The following is a 19,838-nucleotide window of genomic DNA, read 5'->3' on the forward strand; positions in this document are numbered from 1 at the left end:
CCTCTATTATGTCATTTATGACTTGTGTGCAAAATTTGAGGTCAATCGGACTTGATTTGATAGGTTCCGGAATCATTTGTAGAAATTAGAAATTTCAAAGTTCATTAGGCTTGAATTGGAGTGTAATTCATGGTTTTAGCATTGTTTGAGGTGATTTGAGGATTCGACTAAGTTCGTATGATGTTTTAGGACTTGTTGGTATATTTGGTTGAGGTTCCGAGGGGCTCGGATGAGTTTTGGATGGTTAACAGATCAAAAATTTGGACTTGAACAGCTGCTGGAATATTCTGATATCTGATGTTGTTTTCCTTCTACGCGATCGCGTGAATGCGTCTGCGATCGCGTAGGCTTAGTTGGTCAGTGGGGGTTTTGTTCTACGTGATCGCGTGGGGATATCTACGATCGTGTAGGGTTAATTTAAGGCAGTAACATTTTATGCTTCGCGATCGTGTGAAGCAGGACGTGATCGCGTAGCTATGTGAGTTTGTTATTCGCGAACGCGTGAAGAAGGTCGTGTTCGCATAGAGGAAATGGGGCAGAAATGGAAATCATGCATTTGTGCTTCGGATCACGTGGTTAGGTCTGCGATCACGTAAGTCTGTGATGTTGTGCATCACGATCGCGTGGGGAAATCCGCGATCGCGTAGAGTTAAATCTGGGCGATGGAAAATTGTTCTTCGCGATCGCGTGGGAATGTTCGCGATCGCGTAGAGCAAATGTCTGGGCAGAGAGTTTAAGTTCTGAACAGTTTTTGACGGATTGGAGCTCGGGAAGAGGCGATTTTCGGGAATCTTTCAAGGAAAACAACGGGGTAAGTATTCTTAACTCAATATTGGTTAAATTACCCGAATCTATGGTCGTTTTTAACATTTAATCGGTGAATTAAGTTGGAAAATTGTGAAAACCATCTTGGTTTAATTTGGAGATTTGAGGGTTGAGTTGATGTCGGATTTGAGTAAAAACTATATGGTTGGACTCGTGGTTGAATGGGCTTACGGATTTTATAACTTTTGTCGAGTTCCGAGACATGGGCCCCACAGGCGATTTTTGAGCTAAATTTTGGACTTTTATGGAAAATTAGTATTTTCTAATGGAATTAATTGCAATAAATTTTATTGATTGAAACGAATTAATTGTGACTAGTTTCGAGGCACTCGGAGGCCGATTTGCGAGGCAAAAGCATAGCAGAGTAAAGAATTTCACGTTTTGAGGTAAGTAACAGTTTTAAATCTGGTTCTGAGGGTATGAAACCCTGGGATTTTGTGTCATGTGACTATTTTGGAGGTGACGCACATGCTAGGTGACGGGCGTGTGGGCGTGCACCGAGGGGATTGTGACTTGGTCCGTCCCGTGGAAACTGTAAAGCTGAATAACTTGTTGATAGTTATGTGCTCTCTATGTGTTGTGGAAACTTGACTATAAGTCACGCTATAAACCATGTTTAGGCTATATGTTGGTATTGTTGGGACCACAGAGGTCGTGTACATGTGAATTATCTGCTTAAATTGTTATTTTGTACTCAGTCACAGCTTACTTGATTATTTTATCTCAGTCTCTATGGTTCAATATTGATGTATCATATCATTGTTGTTTGGGTTGATTTTATGATTGTGGAGAGACCGGGAGACTGGAGAGCTTTATGACTGAGTGAGGCCGAGGGCCTGATTGTGAGATATTATACCATAGCATGTGAGTTGGTCGTGCAGCACGTGAGTTGTCCGTGCGGATCTTTATATTATACTATAGCATGTGATTATACTATAGCACGTGAGTTGGCCGTGCGGATCCAGATATTTATATTATGGCACGTGAGTTGTCCGTGCAGATTATAGCGCTTGGGTTGTAGGAGCCCCTCCGGAGTCTGTACACCCCCAGTGAGCGCGGGTACCCATTGAGTGTGAGTGCTGAGGGCTGAGAGCCGAGTGGTTGAGTTATTGTGACGAGTGGAGTGACTGTTGCCCTGAGAGGCTGTACTTGTTTTTCATCTGTTGTTGCACTTAGTTGCTATTTGTCATTGTTGTAAAATTCTATGAAAGATTTTATATCCGGATTACATGAACTTGAACTGTATAAATTGATTTGACTTAAACTGCTGGATTTGAAAGCATGTCTATTCTCTGTTGGAATTACTGAAAATGAACTATAACTGTGTAGCTCGTCACTATCTTCAATTTCTTATTTATTATTGTTACTTGCTGAGTTGGTTGTACTCATACTACACTTTGCACTTCGTGTGCAGATCCAGGTGCTTCCGAACATAGCAGGTGTTGATTTTCTCGCACAGTTGATTTTCTGGAGATTTAGAGGTAGCTGCTGTATTTCGCAGACTTTATCTCTTTTTTCCCTATCTCCTTGTTTACTGTATTTGGTCTTAGACTATTATAGACCGTTTTCTTTTGACTTGTATCCATATTAGATGCTCATGTACTCGGTGACACCAGGTTTTGGGGAGTGTTCGTATCAGTATTTGTGGGATCTTGTATTGTATTTCAATATTATATTTTCAAACTTAAAGGAAATTGTGGTTTATTGAAATTATCGGCTTGCCGAGTAACGAGATAGGCGTCATCACGACAGGTTAGGATTTTGGGTCGTGACACGTTGCTGCGAAGGCATATCAGTACATGCTGGTTCAATTTTCTCGACGAGCTCAAAGACTTGGCAAAGTCCGTTCCTATGTGCTGACTGTCGTGATAAGAAGGACGCCATGAAAGGAAAACAGCCAAGTGGGTATTAAAGTCGCTTAACTCATGCATTATTGCCAAGTATGTCAACAATTTTGTTATAATTCTTTCAGATTTCTGCCTGATATCTTAGTTAAGATAATTTATTGAACATTGGCATCAGAGCATACTGTATAACAGCCAATAATGTAAATAGGTTCTATCAAATGGAAAAGTGTGATAGAGATTATTGGGATGTTATATGATCCTTCTTTCATAGTAGTTATGAGATTCTAAGAGACATTAAATGTTCACAAGAACTACTTATTTTGTACTTAAGATAGTGAATGAAAATGTGCTTGGAATCTCAGTTGGTACTGAAGCAAATTACAAGCTCAATAAATATACTACAAGTTGTAATATGTCATATCAGACTGAGAAAATACTATCAGAAAGGAAGATAACATCATTTCACAGTGTTTTGAGTTTGTATCTTCATTAGTCTAGCTTTCTGAGATCATTTCCATATATACTAACAACCTTGACCCCGAATAAGCAGCCTAAATTGACTGGAAAATAATAATCACAAAAAAGAATTCCAGATATCTACTTCTTCATCCCTGTTAGCTTGTCTTGTTTGCGATGAAGGAATATCTAGAAATGAAGTCGTCCCAGAAATATCAAGTCAGCCTCTTCACTAGGCTTGACAATGAAGTCTATTATTGATGGAAGACTGCCAAGTCTTTCAATTGAAAATTAGATGCTTTGAAAAGTAGTCTGCCAAGTCATTTTCATGTGGGAATCTTACTGTTTCCTTTCACTCTTTCCACACAATCTGACTGTGGATTTGTGTCCATGTCTGGTTGTGATGCTAAACCATTTCCAAGAATCCAACTGCTTCCTGGAGTTGAGCTCCATGACACCAAGCCGTTTAAAGAGTGCTGTAGGACTTTCAGAATGAATTTATATTCTCTGATGGTGCATGGCTTCATTTTTCTTCACAGGTGCAGTTTTGTTGACTGTTGTACTGTTGGTTTTACTCTTCTGCTTCAGAAAAAAGATTTTCTGGCACAAATACCTCAGGTTTTGGGTATCCAAAGCTGAGGATCACCGAAATATTGAAGCGTTTCTGAAGAACTATGGGTCATACGCTCCAAAGAGATACAACTACTCAGAGGTCAAAAGAATCACCAGCTGCTTCAAAACGAAACTAGGTCAAGGAGGGTTTGGTTCTGTATACAAAGGAACTCTTCCCAATGGAAGTCATGTGGCAGTGAAGGTCCTGAATGAACTAAAAGGAAGTGGTGAAGAATTCATTAACGAGGTGTCAAGTATTAGCAGGACATCACATGTTAACATCGTGAGCCTTGTGGGATTTTGTTTTGAGGGTCACAAAAGAGCTCTCATTTATGAATTCATGCCAAATGGATCTTTTGAAAAGTTTATCTATGAGGAAAGACCCGACAGAGTTGCCAATTGGGTTGGCCAATACTATACAAAATAACTCTAGGCATTGCTCGAGGATTGGAGTACTTGCATCGTGGTTGTAACACTGGGATTTTGCATATTTTGATATAAAGCCTCATAATATCTTACTTGATGACGATTTTTGTCCTAAGATCTCTGACTTTGGACTTGCCAAACTCTGCGTGAAAAAGGAGAGTGTTGTGTCAATGCTAGGTGCACGAGGGACTGTCGGTTATATAGCTCCAGAAATAGTTTGCAGAAACTTGGGAGGTGTCTCTCACAAGTCTGATGTCTATATATATGTGATCATGTTAAAACATAACAAAGCTCAAACAGAAAGGAAATGCTCACGTTTGATCAACTGATATGCCACGCTCATTGTCTTGCGTACTGAAACATACATAGGTGATATAGGCATGGGCGGATGTAGAGTAGAAGTTCATCTGAATCCATAACTTTCGACATGAGGGATAGATATATATATATATATATATTAAGCTACTAAAATTTTAATAAATATTATATTTGAGCTCATAATTTAAATTCTAGAACCGTCTCCGAATACAGGGCAGGCGGTAGCTGGTTGCGCTGCTCGATTTTGTACTGTATTCAATTGAAGCTCCACGAATCAAGTACGGCAGTCGTCCCATTTGTTTACTACTTCTTTGCATTTTCAGAGGTGATATTATAATATAAAGAATTCAATAAATATACTGCAACTCTGCAAGTTGATAAGTGTGTCACAAGTTGTAAGTGTGTCATATCAAACAGAGAAGAGAAAAGACTACCAGAAAGGGTAATATAACCATCATTTTGGATCAAAGAAAATATATTTTTATGGGTTGAATATAAGCTATTGCTATAATGACTTCTACTTCCAACATACATAGAAGTTCCTGATTTGGAAAATTCCCTCAAAAGTGTTTTGAATGCTTTTTTCTCTTAGTCTTGCCTTCTGAGAAATTTCCAAAATCCACCAACAACATTATAGGTCAAATATATGGAAAAAGAATTCCCTGGACAATGAAGTCCTTAGACTAAGAAAGACGGTAAATGCAGAAAATAATTGGTTGAGGAAATGGGTTGTGGTGTTCAAATTTGTCGTAGAAGAGGTACCTCGATTTACTATTTGTATCTGTTATTATGTTATTATATAAATAAAGATATATTGTAATAATTATAATTAAATTAAGAATTTGAATTCTAATTAATAATTAAAAATTAGATAATATTTAGTAGGTAAATTAACACCCCACGTCGTGAAAGAATCGGCGTATGTCGGCTCCCCTGTCATCAGGTCTCCAACTTCCTTAACCTTCCGGCACTGGACAAGCGTCAGCCCCCATACATGATCGTAATATCTTCACATCGTATCAGAACCAGACACATTGGTCCCTATCGTTGCGTTTGTCAATGTCAGGCCACCGTTACTCACGCATTAAGTCCTGAGTGTGTGGGGGAGACTTCTCCAATGTCATGGACTCTAAATCTTGGGGATTAACCTTTATGTAGGTGACATTCTCTGTTTTGTACTGTATCCAATTGAAGTTCCAAGAATCAAGACCATCCTTCATCCCAATTAGCTTGTTACTTAATTTATTGAGTCTGATTAGCTATATAAGTTGCAATTAATCTCATATTAAATAGAAGGGACATCAAAACAGTCTCTTCACAAGACTTGACAATGAAGTCTAATTATTGCTGCAAGACTTTAAGTCTTTCCATTAACAAGAAGGTGCTTTGAAAATTCACCTCACCGCACTTAATATACGTTTATCACAATTTTTCCAACTCCACTAACAATTAAAAGCAGTGAACAACTGAGTTCATATCTTGTCTTCATCTTCTTGAGATGGGAATTTGTTTGTTTGATCAGTGGCCAGTGGGAGGATATAATATGACTTTCACTTCTTTTGTATGCTTTCTTCTGATCTGTTACTTAGTTCAGACAAAGGGCAGAAGTGATTCAACTTGTCCAAAGTCATTTTCATGTGGAAATCTTACTGACCTGAGCTTTCCTTTCTCTCTTTCCACACAATCTGACTGTGGATTTCTGTCCATGTCTGGTTGTAATGCTAAACCATTTCCAATAATCCAACTACTTCCTGGAGGAGATTGGTACTATGCTTTAGAGAAGCATAATTCATCAGTTTTGCTTGGCGACCCGAAGCTTCAAATGACGTTGAGGCAACGCGATTGCGAAGCTTTTAACAAGAATTTCTCCCTTCCAAACTCTCCTTCTATTTCTTTCACTACTCTTTCACTTCAAAATATCTTCAAATGTAATAGTACCAATCATAATATTACGCAGAAGATGAAATATCATTATGAAATGTATGATGGATGTGATGGCTTCACCATATACTACAAGATTGATGATGAAGACGTTTTAGCAGGCAATCTTCCTGCTAACTGTTCACTTATCAAATTGCCATTTGACAAGTTATCAAATGATGGTGATTTGTTCAACTTGTTAGGTCCTGAATTTCTAGTAGAATGGAAGCTGTCTGATGACTGTTACCAATGTCACTATAGTGGAGGTCAATGCCAGACTGATATTACCAACAAATTTCTTTGTCACACAGGTAGATATCTCCATATATATAATGTGCTCCATTCTCAAGATCAAGTTAAAAATTTCTTAAGGACCTTTCTTATTCCATTTCAGAAATTCACAATATGTAATAACATAATCCGGCCCTCTTCATGCCACAGGATACAATACTGTAAATTTCATGCGTGGTCATTCAACTTTGTGTTCATTACCCAAAAGTCACTTTTCTTTTTTTTTTTTGTTATGTAAAAGTCATTCAAATTTGTGTTTATTACCCAAAATTTATTTTTCTTTCTTTGGTTACACAAAAATTATTTTATTATGTTCTAGTTATCACAATAATCACTTTGACTATATTTTACAAACCTTTCACCTGAAAAATCTATTATGCCCTTGACATTAAAAATCCTCTTATTTATGTAATACCTTCTATATTATATGTTATATAATGGAGTATATTTTTACCCACGGATTTTTCTTATAATTAAAATAATTTCCTATTTATTTAATATACTCGTACATTTAATTTTTTCTTAATATTAAATTTTAAGATATATAAGTAGCATTATTAAATTTGTCAATAACATTACCGGGAACAAATCTCAAGCCCACGTTCTTAATCATGCTTAATAAAATATGTTTAATAAAAATTAAAAATTCATAGCCCATTGATTTATCAGCCAAGTCATACCCAATATTAAAGACAAATATCTTTGAAACTTCTTTTAAAATTTCTATTGACTATAAAAGAACTATGATTTGTTAAACAAATATGTTTCTATTATTTTAAATAAATATTAAAAATAAATATTTTTTAATCATTTTTATACTTAAAATATGTTCATGTTTGAATATGATTAAATAAGTGTCATGAGAAAAAACTTAGATGTATGGATATATTATAAAAATAATAAATAAAATAATTTAAAGTATTTTTAATTATAAGTAAAATACCTAGGTAAAAATATATTATACAATATATAATATAGAAGGTATTACATAAATGAGAAGATTTACAATGTCAAGGGCATAATAGACTTTTCAAGTAAAAGTATTATAAAATCTGGCCAAGGTGACTTTTGTGATAAATTAAGCAAAGCAAAATAATTTTTGTGTAAGGTCATGTCCAACCCTTGCCCCATTTTGGAGTAAACTCCAAAATGGAGTAAAGTCACTCCAACCATTACTCCATTTTTTACTCCAAAAAAGAATATTTCATTTTATATTCTTCTCTATCTTCAATGTTATATTATTATTTTTATTTAAATTTTATTTTCTTATTTCTATTAAAGAAATTCTATCTTTTTTTCTTTTTTACATATTCATCACATATAATTTAATATAAAATTATTTTATATCATAAATTTTTAAATAATATCATTTGTAAGCAAATATTATAGATTATATATATTAACGGATAATTCAAATAAAAGTGAAATCATTGAGATACAAGATAATTAAATACATATTACATTATGGTAAAATTCATATTAAATATTACATAAATATTTAACTTCCATTTCTAGTATGCTCCGATAAATGATCTATTAATGCATTACGAAGTGCAAAATGAGCATCTTTGTCCTTAATTCTTTTGTGTCGAGCTAAATATTGCTCAAATCGATGATTTTCATCTACTACCATTTCTACCGTTGGAGGTGAACATTCCCAATCATCTTGAATTGGTGCATTAAGATCACGTTCATTCTCTATTATAATAAAATTAACTTACAATTTTACATAAAAATAATAAATGCACGAAAATTAATTTATCAAAATTATACACCAAAGTTAAGATATAAAATTAATATTATAAAGATATTACATAAACATAATTAGGTATATATAAAGAGATAAATTATAACAAATAACAACAATCCAGTATAATCCCACTAGTGGGGTCTGGGGAAGGTAGTGTGTACGCAGACCTTACCCCTACCCTGAGGTAGAGAGGCTGTTTCTGATAGACCCTCGGCTCCCTCCCTCAAAGAACTCCCCACATTGCTCTTGGGGTGACTCGAACTCACAACCTCTTGGATGGAGTTCAATAATAAAAATAATAATAAAATAAGGATGAATAGTAATTGAGGAGATAAATAGTGTCACTCCATATTTGAGGTAACAATATTCATCCCCCATTTGGGGGGCAAAAATGGGGAGCTTTGGAGCCCATTATGGCAAAAATGCCCCCATTATAGAGAAACGGGGAGGGTCGGAGATGACATAACAAAAGAAAAAAAAGTGACTTTTGAGTAAAGAACACAAAATTGAATTATTTTTACGTAACAAAAGGAAGAAAAATGACTTTTGCGTAAAGAACACAAAGTTGAATGATTTTTACGTAACAAAAAGAAGAAAAGTGACTTTTGCGTAATGAACACAAAGTTGAATTACCACCCATGAAATTTACGCGAATACAATATGACTTTGTTTTTTCTTCTATTTGCATCATTCTCTGTCATATTCTCATCTTAGTTCAGGCCAGAGTCTTTTGTATGTGGAAATCTTACTGACCTGAGCTTTCTTTCCACACAATCTGACCGTGCACTGAAACTGATGTCCATGCTTGATTACAACTGCATAGGAACCGAAGCTTCAACCACTGTTGTTGGATCAAATATACTTCCATACTTCAAACTATCTCAGTTCCAATTAAATTCTCATTCTCGTTCTATCATTAATTAACTTTTCGCTTAACCAGATAGAAGTTTAATAATCTGAGACTCACAAGTGTTAGTAGTGCAGATGTTAGCAATATAACAGCGGCAGGTACATCAAAAAGGGGTCATCTCCGGACATCCTGGTTCATTGTAGCCACAGGTAACTCATCTTCTTTTTTCTTCTCTCGAACAGTGGCCGCGAAATTTTCTTAGATACCTTTTTCTCCCTTTCCCCCTTTTGCTGTTTTGAATCTTTTTTCTGTATATAACACAAACTATTTCCCAAAGAGTGCTATAGGAGTTAATGAATGAATTTATATTCTCTTATGGTCATGACTTTATTTTTGTCCACAGGTACATTCTTCTCTTGTATTGGACTGCTGGTTTTACTCTTCTACTTCAGAGAAAAGATTTTGTGGTACAAATACCTAAAATTTTGGGAATCTAATGCTGAGGATCACCAAAATATCGAAACATTTCTAATGAATTATGGGTCATATTCTCCAAAGAGATACAGCTATTCAGAAGTCAAAAGAATCACCGGTCACTTCAAAAACAAACTAGGCCAAGGAGGATGTGGTAATGTATACAAAGGAAGATTGCATAACGGGAAGCATGTGGCAGTGAAGCTTGCGAATGGAAAAGGCAGTGCTGAAGTATTCATTAACGAGGTTGCAAGTATTAGCAAGACATCACATGTTAACATCGTGAGCCTTGTGGGATTTTGTTTTGAGGGTCGCAGAAGAGCTCTTGTTTATGAATTCATGCCAAATGGATCTCTTGAAAAGTTTATCTATGAGGAAAGATCCAACAGAGTTCGCCAATTGAGTTGGCCAATATTATACAAAATTGCACTAGGCATTGCTCGTGGATTGGAGTACTTACATCGTGGTTGTACCACTCGGATTTTGCATTTTGATATAAAGCCTCACAATATCCTGCTTGATGACGATTTTTGTCCTAAGATTTCCGACTTTGGACTTGCCAAACTTTGCATGAAAAAGGAGAGCGTTGTGTCAATGTTAGGTGCACGAGGGACTATTGGTTATATAGCTCCGGAAATAGTTTGCAGAAACTTAGGAGGTGTCTCTCACAAGTCTGATGTCTATAGCTACGGAATGATGGTGCTAGAGATGGTTGGAGGAAGAAAAAATGTTGATGTTGAAGTTGACCGTACAAGTGAAATCTACTTCCCACACTGGCTCTATCGACGAATTGAACTAGACGAAGAGCTCCAACTAATCGGGATAATGAATGAATCGGAGAAAGAATGCGCAAGAAAGATGGTGTTAGTGAGTTTATGGTGTTTACAGACTGATCCCTCAAATCGACCATCTATGACTAAAGTTGTGGAAATGTTAGAAGGGAACCAAGTCTATTTGAAAATACCTCCCAAGCCTTACCTATATCCTGCCTCAAGATCAGAGGTAGATTCATCAGTAGTAGAACCGACCCAATCTTTATTTGTTGATATGTCAGCTAATATTTTGTATGAAATTTAAGTAAAAGTTGATAGTATCTTTGAACTTGATGTACAACCAGTCCTGTTGTTTATGTACTTTGATTCAATACCAGCTTGGTGCTGTTTATAACTAACTTTACCTTTTTAGAAAAAACTTAAGCTTTTAGAAAGACGTTCTAAATTAACGTACTTTGACGATTTAGGATCATCTCATGCAACTGATGTAAAGTCTACTGCATAGTGCCATTAAGAAAATCTAAGAACTGATTGATCAAGAAGCAAGTCTTCACAGATCACAAAATTATAAGGGCAATTCAACCCCCTCCCCAGAATAATTAATATGGTTTTCTTAACCCGCGGCCGAAACTATTTACATCTGTTAGCTAAAAAAGTATATAAAATTGTATATTTTTGTATAAAAGTATATATATATATATATATATATAAACATACATTTTTCGGCTATTATTTTGATAGCAGCTATATAATGTCATTTTTCCTAATAAATAAATATGAAAAGGACAAAATATTCACATCTAGGTGATTTGTTTTCATATACCTAAGTCTTGGTGAGTAGAGTTATCCGATACTTGTGTTAAAAAAATAATAATTTTAATATCTCAAAAAAAATATTTAAATTGATGTCTAGGTTCATTCTTTTAACGGGTCTTTATTAGAATATTAAAAGAATAATTTTGATATCTCAAAAAGAATATTTAACTGAAATATATAACATATTCTTTATACTTTACTAGCCATGATTAATAATCATTATTATAATTTGAATGGCTTTGAAAAGTTACAAAACGTTGAAGAATTTTATTTGTAACAGTCATTAGCATCTCATTATTCGTTAGTTCTTTAATGTTATATACGTTGGAGCTTTATTGCTTTAAGCTAGCCAGCCATCAGGGGCGGCTCAATCTCATAGGAGGCCTAAAACAAAATCTTAATAAGAGACCTATATATATATATATATATATATATATATATATATATATATATATTATTTAATGAACATCGTTTTTAAAAAAATTAGACAAGTGAGAATGTAGAATTAAAAAAATAAGAACTTAGTTTTATAAAATACAGAAAATTAAATGAATTTAACGTATATTGCATCATAACTGAAATGGGAGAACCCAGAAAACATAAGTGACTCCTTTTTTTTAGTAAGTCCCTTTCTATATTTGGTAACAATTCAACTTTAGATTTTTTTTTTTACCATTAATGAGATGATTTCTAGCCCAAAAGCTTCTAAGATTTATTTAAGATTACAAGTTTCAAAAGTCTTCCTTTATTTCATAAAATTCATGTCCAGTTAAACACTTTCATATAAATTGGGACGGAGAGAGTATAATTTATGTAAGAAAAATAAATAATAAGTTAGATTATTAGATATAGTTACGTGACCAACTAATGAATAGAGAAATATAATTAAGTAAAAAAGTAAAATAAGATTGACAGAAAACTATTTTAGTTATATTAATTAGAGGAAGAAATCGAGTTATTAAAAATTAATATGACAATAAAGAAATAAATTTATCAATAATAAAAGATAATTATATAAATAATATACTACTATATATAGAGAATACTAGTAATTTTGGGGCCTTTAAATTTTTGGGGCCTAAAGCAAGTGTTTCACTTGCTTTAGGGTTGGACCGCCCCTGTGTGTTACGGGTTCGAGCCGTTTAAAATTTGAGGGGTGGAAAAAACTAAGAGTATAAATTTTTCCTATATATATATTTTTCAGTGATGTATTTTATTTTATTAATCTTTGTTGTTTTTGCTCCTAGTTATACTAGAAGAGTTTGTTGAATCCTGGGGGATATGCCTAATTTTATTTATCACGGTGTGAACGAAATATCCTTAAGGACAGTGTCCTTGACACGCCTCAAGCTAAATCTTATTCTCCATAATCAAATATTTTTTCAACAATCTTAAGGATATTTTCACGTTGTTATTATGGAGAATAACGCTGCTAATGTTGTTGTTGATGCTACTATACCCGCTGCACCAACTGTTTTTGTTGTTGTTCCATCACCAATTACCTATGCCAAACCTTTTTCTGATGTTTCGAAAATTGAGATTTTTGGTGGAGATAATTTTAAGCGCTTGCAGGAACGTGTGTATTCTATTTTGGATATGCATGGAGTTGCTTTCGCACTTACTAATCCTAAGCCAATTGAAGCATCTTCCATTCAAATGGATCAGTGGGTTCATGCTAATAAGGTATGTAGACATACTATAATTTCTACTCTTTCAAACGAATTGTTCGATGTCTACGTTTCCTAGAAGGAGGCAAAAGAAATTTGGGAGTCAATGATATCAAAGCACACTGATGAAGACGCTACTAAACAAAAGTTTGTAATTGGAAACTACTACAAGTGAGAGATGACGGAGGACAAGGAAATAACTGTACAAAACAACGAATATCACAAGCTAATTGAAGATCTTAAATCTGAGGATATCTCTCTGCCCGAACAGTTTGTTGCTGGTATGCTTATAGAAAAACTTTCCAAATCTTGGAGTGGCTACAAACAACAATTGAAGCACAAAGGAAAGGGGATTGCTACAAGAGCCAACCTTGTGGAGGACAACAAGCGGCAGAACAAATCAAACAACAGGTACGATAAAAGAAATAGTTATAAACTCAAAACCAACAATCAAACCTTCAAGAAAAAAGGTAACTGTTTTGTGTGTGAAAAACCTAGACACCATGCTGGTCAATGTCGGAAAAGGGCTAGGAATGACAATTCCGCTAAGGCTAAAGTAAATTTAGCTGAAGCCAAAGCGGATGACATAATTGCTGCGGTTGTTTCCCAAGTGAACCTTGTGGCCAATGTGAAAGACTGGGTGTTAGATTCTGGTGCCACTAGGCACATATGTGATAACAAAAAAAGACTTTGTGTCTTACACCCAAGTTGAGGAAGGACAAGAGTTTGTATATCTTGGCGACTCAAGGACTACTTCAGTTCTTGAAAAAGGCAAAGTTCTTCTCAAACTCACATCTGGCAAAACTTTCGCATTGAATGATGTGTTACATGTTCCTAGTATCTGAGCCAATATGGTCTCTATGGGATTATTAGGAAAAGTAGGGGTGAAGGTTTCTTTTGAATCTGATAAGGTCGTGTTGACCAAGAATAATAATTTTGTTGGCAAGGGTTATTATAACCATGGCTTGTTTGTACTCAATGTTATTAATGAAAATGCTAATACTTTTGCTTACTTGATTAACTCTTTCAATTTATGGCATGCTAGATTATGACATGTTAGTTTATCTTATATTAAAAAAATAAATTCTAAAGGTATCATTTCAAATATTAATTATTCAAATATTGATAAGTGTGAAGTTTGTGCCGAAGCTAAACAAACTAAGAAATCGTGTGCTTCTGTATTTAGAGAATCTGAATTGTTAAGTTTAATCCATATTGATTAAGGAGACTTGAAACAAACTATGACTAGAGGAGGGAAAAAATATTACTATGTGACTTTTATAGACGATTTTTCTCGATATACAAAAGTTTATTTGTTGAGAAATAAATATGAAGCTTTTGATAAGTTTTTAATTTATAATTCTGAAGTAGAAAATCAATTGGATAAGAAAATCAAAAGAGCTAGATCCGATAGAGGTGGTGAATTTATTTTATTGAATAATTATTGTGAGAAAAAAGGCATAATTCACGAGGTAACTCCGCCATATTCTCCACAATCAAATGGTGTAGCGGAAAGAAAAAATAGGACCTGAAAGGAAATGATGAATAGCATGCTTGTTAGTTCTTGTGCCCCGGATTATCTTTAGGGTGAAGCCATTTTATCTGCTTGTCATTTACAAAATAGGATTCCCTATAAGAAAACGGGTAAAACGCCTTATGAGTTGTGGAAAGGCTATCCCCCTAACTTGAAATATTTGAAAGTGTGGGGGTGCCTTGCTAAAGTTATGTTACCCGATCCTAAGAAAAGAAAAATAGGATCTAAAACATCTTATTGTATGTTTATTGGGTATGCTGAAAGTAGTGCACATATAAATTTTTAGTAGTCAAAAGTGATGTGTTTGAACACAATACTATTGTTGAAACAAAAAATGCTGAATTTTTTGAAAATATGTTTCCTTTAAAATTTGAGAATATTTCTGATGCTCCTATTATTCGATGTGATTGTATTACTCATGTTCCTATTATTCAAAATGATTTTGAAAGTGAGGAATTAAGAAAAAGTAAAAGACCAAGGAAAGAAAAATCTTTTGGTAATGATTTTTATACTTATCTTGTGGATAATGATCCTTTAACATATTCTGAGACAATTTCTTCGTTTGATGCATCATTTTGGAAAGAAGTTATTGATGTAGAATTAAACTTAATTTTACAAAATAAAACTTGAATTTTAGTTGATTTACCTCCAGGAGCTAAACACATTGGTTGTAAATGAATTTTTAAGAAGAAACTAAATTTGGATGGTTCTATTAATAAATACAAAGCTAGACTTGTTGCAAAAGGTTTTACTCAAAAGCAAAATATTGATTATTTGATACTTATGCTCCTGTAACTAGAATTTTCTCAATTCGTATTTTACTTGCCTTAGCTTCTATTTATAAACTTTTTATTTACCAAATGGATGTTAAAACTATATTTTTAAATAGTGATTTAGAAGAAAAAATTTATGTGGAGAAACCTGAGAGTTGTATAGTGTCTGGCCAAGAAAATAAAGTATGTAAATTGCTAAAATTTATGTATGGTCTAAAGCAAGCACCTAAACAGTGGCATGAAAAATTTGATCAAGTATTGATTAATGATGTTTTTTCATCAATTGAAATAGATAAATGTATTTATACAAAATGTGTAGATGGTACATGTATTATAATTTGTCTTTATATAGATGACATGTTTATTTTTAGTTCTAGCCTTGATTTGGTACATAAAACTAATTTTTTCTTATCTTCTAATTTTGAGATGAAAGACATGGGAGAAGCTAGTGTTATTTTAGGCATGAAAATTATAAGAGATAGCAATAGCTTGATGTTAACTCAAGAACATTGTGTTGAAAGAATTCTTTAAAAAATTAATAATTTTGATGTGGTACCTGTAAGCACTCCTTATGATGTTAGTAGTCAATTAAAAAAGAATAAGGGAGATGTTGTTGATCAAGATAAATATGCTCAAATTATTGGTAGTCTAATACATATGATAAATTTTACTAGACCTGATATTGCGTATGTTGTGCGTAGATTGAGTAGATATACTCATAACCCGAGTCATGATCATGGGATGCATTATAAGAGTAATGAAATATTTGAGAGGTACCATGAACTATGGTATTAAATATAATGGATTTTCCACTGTATTAGAAGGATATAATGATACTAACTGGATCTCTGATTCAGATGAGACAAAATTCACTAGTGGTTATGTGTTCACCCTTGGTGGGGGTATTGTGGCATGAAAATCAGCTAAACAAACAATAATAGCTAGATCTACCATGGAATCTGAGTTTGTGGTATTGGAATTAGCTGGCAACGAAGCTGAGTGGTTAAAAATCTTTTTGGCAAGTATTCCACTAGGAATAAAACCGACACCTTCTGTGTCGATGCATTATGATTGCCAAGCTGCAATAGCCATTGCTAAAAATAAATCCTTCAATGGGAAGAGTAGACACATTCGATTGAGACATAATGTGATAAAGCATTTGCTGAAAGATGAAATTATTTCCATAGATTATGTGAAGTCATAAGTGAATTTGGCCGATCCTTTGACTAAATCTTTGGGAAGAAAATTAATATCTGAAACATCGAGGGGAATGAGACTTTTGCCAATTTGAGTTATATCAACTATGACGGTAACCCAACCTATATGATTGGAGATCCAATAAATTAGGTTCATATGGGTAATAACAAGTCATTAGTTGATCAAATATGCACTATTAAATTATGTCCCTTCCTATGGTGTGTGTGTATATAGTGCTAGACTGCAAGAAATGGGAGGTTGAGTTATTAAACTCTTAATTCAATAATCCATAGCTTTTTATAGGTGGTGTATTGCGCTGCAGAATATACTTGATGGATGGACCTATATGAGTGTAGAGTGGGGTCGCTCCTATGAAATTTATGGCAAAAACTTTCTAGAGCACTCTTGAAAACCAGGCGCGCGCATGGCCTATTAGCGCAAAATTGCGATAAACAACAATGTGTGTGGGGGTATAATGTGATAGATAAGACACTAAACTTACAAAAGAATTCTTGGTTCATAGAAGTTTTGAACTTCACCAATTGTTCTGTAAGTTTAATCTTATTTTATCTAGGTCTGGTTCATAGTCCAAGAGACACCAGATTCGATGCATTATGCTCATTTGTGAAAACTCAACAAAATCTTTATTTCATTATAATATTCTTTTTGAGCTATGTGGGGGATTGTTAAAAAAAGTATCTCAAAAATAATATTTAAATTGATGTCTAGGTTCATTCTTTTAATGAGTCTTTATTAGACCAATCAAAAGAATATATTTTAATATCGGTAACTGAAATTTATAACATATTCTTTATACTTTACTAGCCATGATTAATAATTATTATTATTATAATATTATAACAAACCTTTGATTAGCATTCATAGTCTTTAAAGTTGTATAGGGTAAAATATGATATGACACGTGGCTGACTAAAAGCAGGACACGTGGAATCCAAGATGGAATAGCTGAGGACCGAACGCAACCACTGCGCCTGTCACCAGAACGGAAAACATTCAAAAAAGTATATTAAATGCTCTGCGTCCGGTAGCATTTACTAAGGAATATTCTACAGCATTAAAAGTGACGGTCTGCTACAAAGAATTTGGTATTTACACTCAACGTTACATCTTCATCAATGACCCTCATAATTGGCATTAAAGGAGGGCATGATCCTAGGACCTTTTTCCCTAGGTATAGCTATAAATAGTGAGCTCAGTTACCATTGTAAAGGACACGAATTTTCTCACAAGAACATATTCTATATTCTATACAAAGCTTTATACAATTTTACTTTCTTGCTTTTTGATCTCATCATAGCTGGGTTCGAAAATCATTTTCACAGAATCACCATCTTTGCTTTTTCATCTACATTCTAAGGCTAAGTATTGTGTATTTCTTCGATTATTATATTATTTCAGGATCAAATTAGTTTACTTGTCTAGAAATCACGTATAAATTTAACTATACCATTTTACGGGTAAACCGTTTGGCGCCCACCGTGGGGCCTAGACTGTCGTGCAATTAAGTTAATCCTTGCCTTTTTTACTAACATGTTTTGACTATTTTGTCTTAGAAAAAATCGCAAAAAATGGCAGATAATACTGTTAACGATGTACACAACCCTGAAATTCGAAGGGATCAGCCTCATTTCGAGGACTCAATTAGTGACACCCGCAATGAGGGGAATGACGCCACGTCGGTGCATGACAAACGGTACCCTCAACAGCTTCTGAAGACAACTCCCGATGATGCTGACGAGGGACAAGTAGTGGATAATGTGAGGATCCTGCAAGAGCAACAGGCAATCATTCTAGGCTATCTCACGCGGCAGGATCAGGTTATGATGGAACTAAAGCAAGCGCTATCAGGTGCTTCGAATAATGCAAACAAGCGCGATCAACTTCCCCCCGTTGTTCCCGCAGACCAAACAATGTAGAGAGTCGATAACAACACTCCCAGGGGTAAAGTTGGCTTTGATGGGGCTGGGGGGAGCAGATCAGGTCTTAACAACGAGAACGATTCATTCAAAGATGAGTTTTTACGGTTCATGAGGGAAGTAAATGCCCGCATGGATCAAATCCCGGGCGCACCACCAGTATTGAAAGGCCCGAACTCGAAGAAGTACGTTCAATTACCGTACAAGCCAAGTGCGGCACCAGAACTAATTCCTAAGCATTTCAAACGCCTCAAGTTTCAAAGTATGATGGAACTTTAGACCCACAGGAACATATTACCACCTACACAACGGCGGTGAAAGGAAATGATCTAGCTCCTCCCGAAATTGAATCTGTGTTGCTAAAGAAATTCGGCGAAACTCTCATGATGGGAGCCCTAACGTGGTATTCATTATTGCTCGAGCATTCCATAGATTCCTTTGAGATGATCGCGGATTCTTTCATTAAAGATCATGTCGAGGCCAGAAAGTTACAAGCCCGGAAGACTAACATATTCAGAATCGCACAAGGAGAATCTGAATTGTTATGAGAGTTTGTTACCCGATTCCAGAAAGAAAGAATGTTGCTCCCGGCCGTCCCGGATGAATGGGAAGCTCAAGCATTCACTAAAGGATTGAATCCGAGAAGTTCAGACTCTTCCCAGAAGCTGAAGGAGAGCCTGCTTGAGTTTCAAACAACAACCTGGGCAGATATTCACAACCAGTACGAGTCAAAGATAAGGATCGAAGATGACCAGGTCGGTGCTACATCAACGGCCAAAGGACGGGAGAAGAACAAGTAAACATCAAAGAATGACTACGATGCGGGTAGGCGGACTTCGAGGGGTCGGGTTTTGCCCTACGAGCGTACCGAAAGCCGTGGCAGAAATTTCTGAGCAGCAAACAAGTTCACCCCTGACGGAGGGGCTGATCGTAGTCGAAACAATAGATCACTTCAAAATAAACAAACATCGGGGCCTCGAGACCTTTCTTACCCCCAGGTTGTCAGAATATAACTTCAACGTCAGTATAGTGGAACTGGTGTCAGCCATGAGGAACATTAAAGAAGCATAATTCCTGAGACCGATGAGGTCCGATCCTAGCCAGAGGGATCCCAATTTATGGTGCGAATACCACGGGACGAACGGTCACCGGACAGGGGACTGCTGACATCTTCGGGAGGAAGTAGCAACGCTATAGAAGAATGGTCATCTCCGATAATTCTTGAGTGATCGAGCTAAGAACAATTACGGTCACAACAGAGACAATGCAGAATCATTGAAAGCAAGAGAAGAAGCCCCACGCTAGACGATCAACATGATCTTTGGGGGGAACAAAATTAACGGGGTCACCTTTTCGGCGACAAAGAAGACTA

The 19,838-nt window shown here is 35.2% G+C and overlaps 1 protein-coding gene and 1 pseudogene across 1 annotated transcript; both read left to right on the forward strand.

Moving 5' to 3' along the window:
* Positions 1–2,889: 2,889 nt before the first annotated feature.
* On the forward strand, positions 2,890–4,554 carry LOC142178432 (rust resistance kinase Lr10-like; annotated as a pseudogene).
* Positions 4,555–5,885: 1,331 nt separating this feature from the next.
* LOC107765997 (rust resistance kinase Lr10-like) lies at positions 5,886–10,934 on the forward strand. Its single transcript, XM_016584706.2, has 3 exons — positions 5,886–6,715; positions 9,430–9,504; positions 9,699–10,934. The coding sequence occupies exons 1-3, from the start codon at positions 5,983–5,985 to the stop codon at positions 10,844–10,846; spliced, it is 1,956 nt and encodes a 651-aa protein (XP_016440192.1). The 5' UTR covers positions 5,886–5,982; the 3' UTR covers positions 10,847–10,934.
* Positions 10,935–19,838: the final 8,904 nt, after the last annotated feature.

This window comes from Nicotiana tabacum, chromosome 24, assembly GCF_000715075.1.
Source record: "Nicotiana tabacum cultivar K326 chromosome 24, ASM71507v2, whole genome shotgun sequence".
Classification (NCBI taxonomy): Eukaryota; Viridiplantae; Streptophyta; class Magnoliopsida; order Solanales; family Solanaceae; genus Nicotiana; species Nicotiana tabacum.

Excerpts from the sequence above, each read along its gene's own strand:
- LOC107765997 (XM_016584706.2), top strand. The coding sequence starts at position 5,983 with ATGGGAATTTGTTTGTTTGATCAGTGGCCAGTGGGAGGATATAATATG. Across the intron at positions 6,716-9,429 it reads CAAATTTCTTTGTCACACAG|ATGTTAGCAATATAACAGCG; the intron begins GTAGATATCTCC and ends TTAGTAGTGCAG. Across the intron at positions 9,505-9,698 it reads CTGGTTCATTGTAGCCACAG|GTACATTCTTCTCTTGTATT; the intron begins GTAACTCATCTT and ends TTTTGTCCACAG.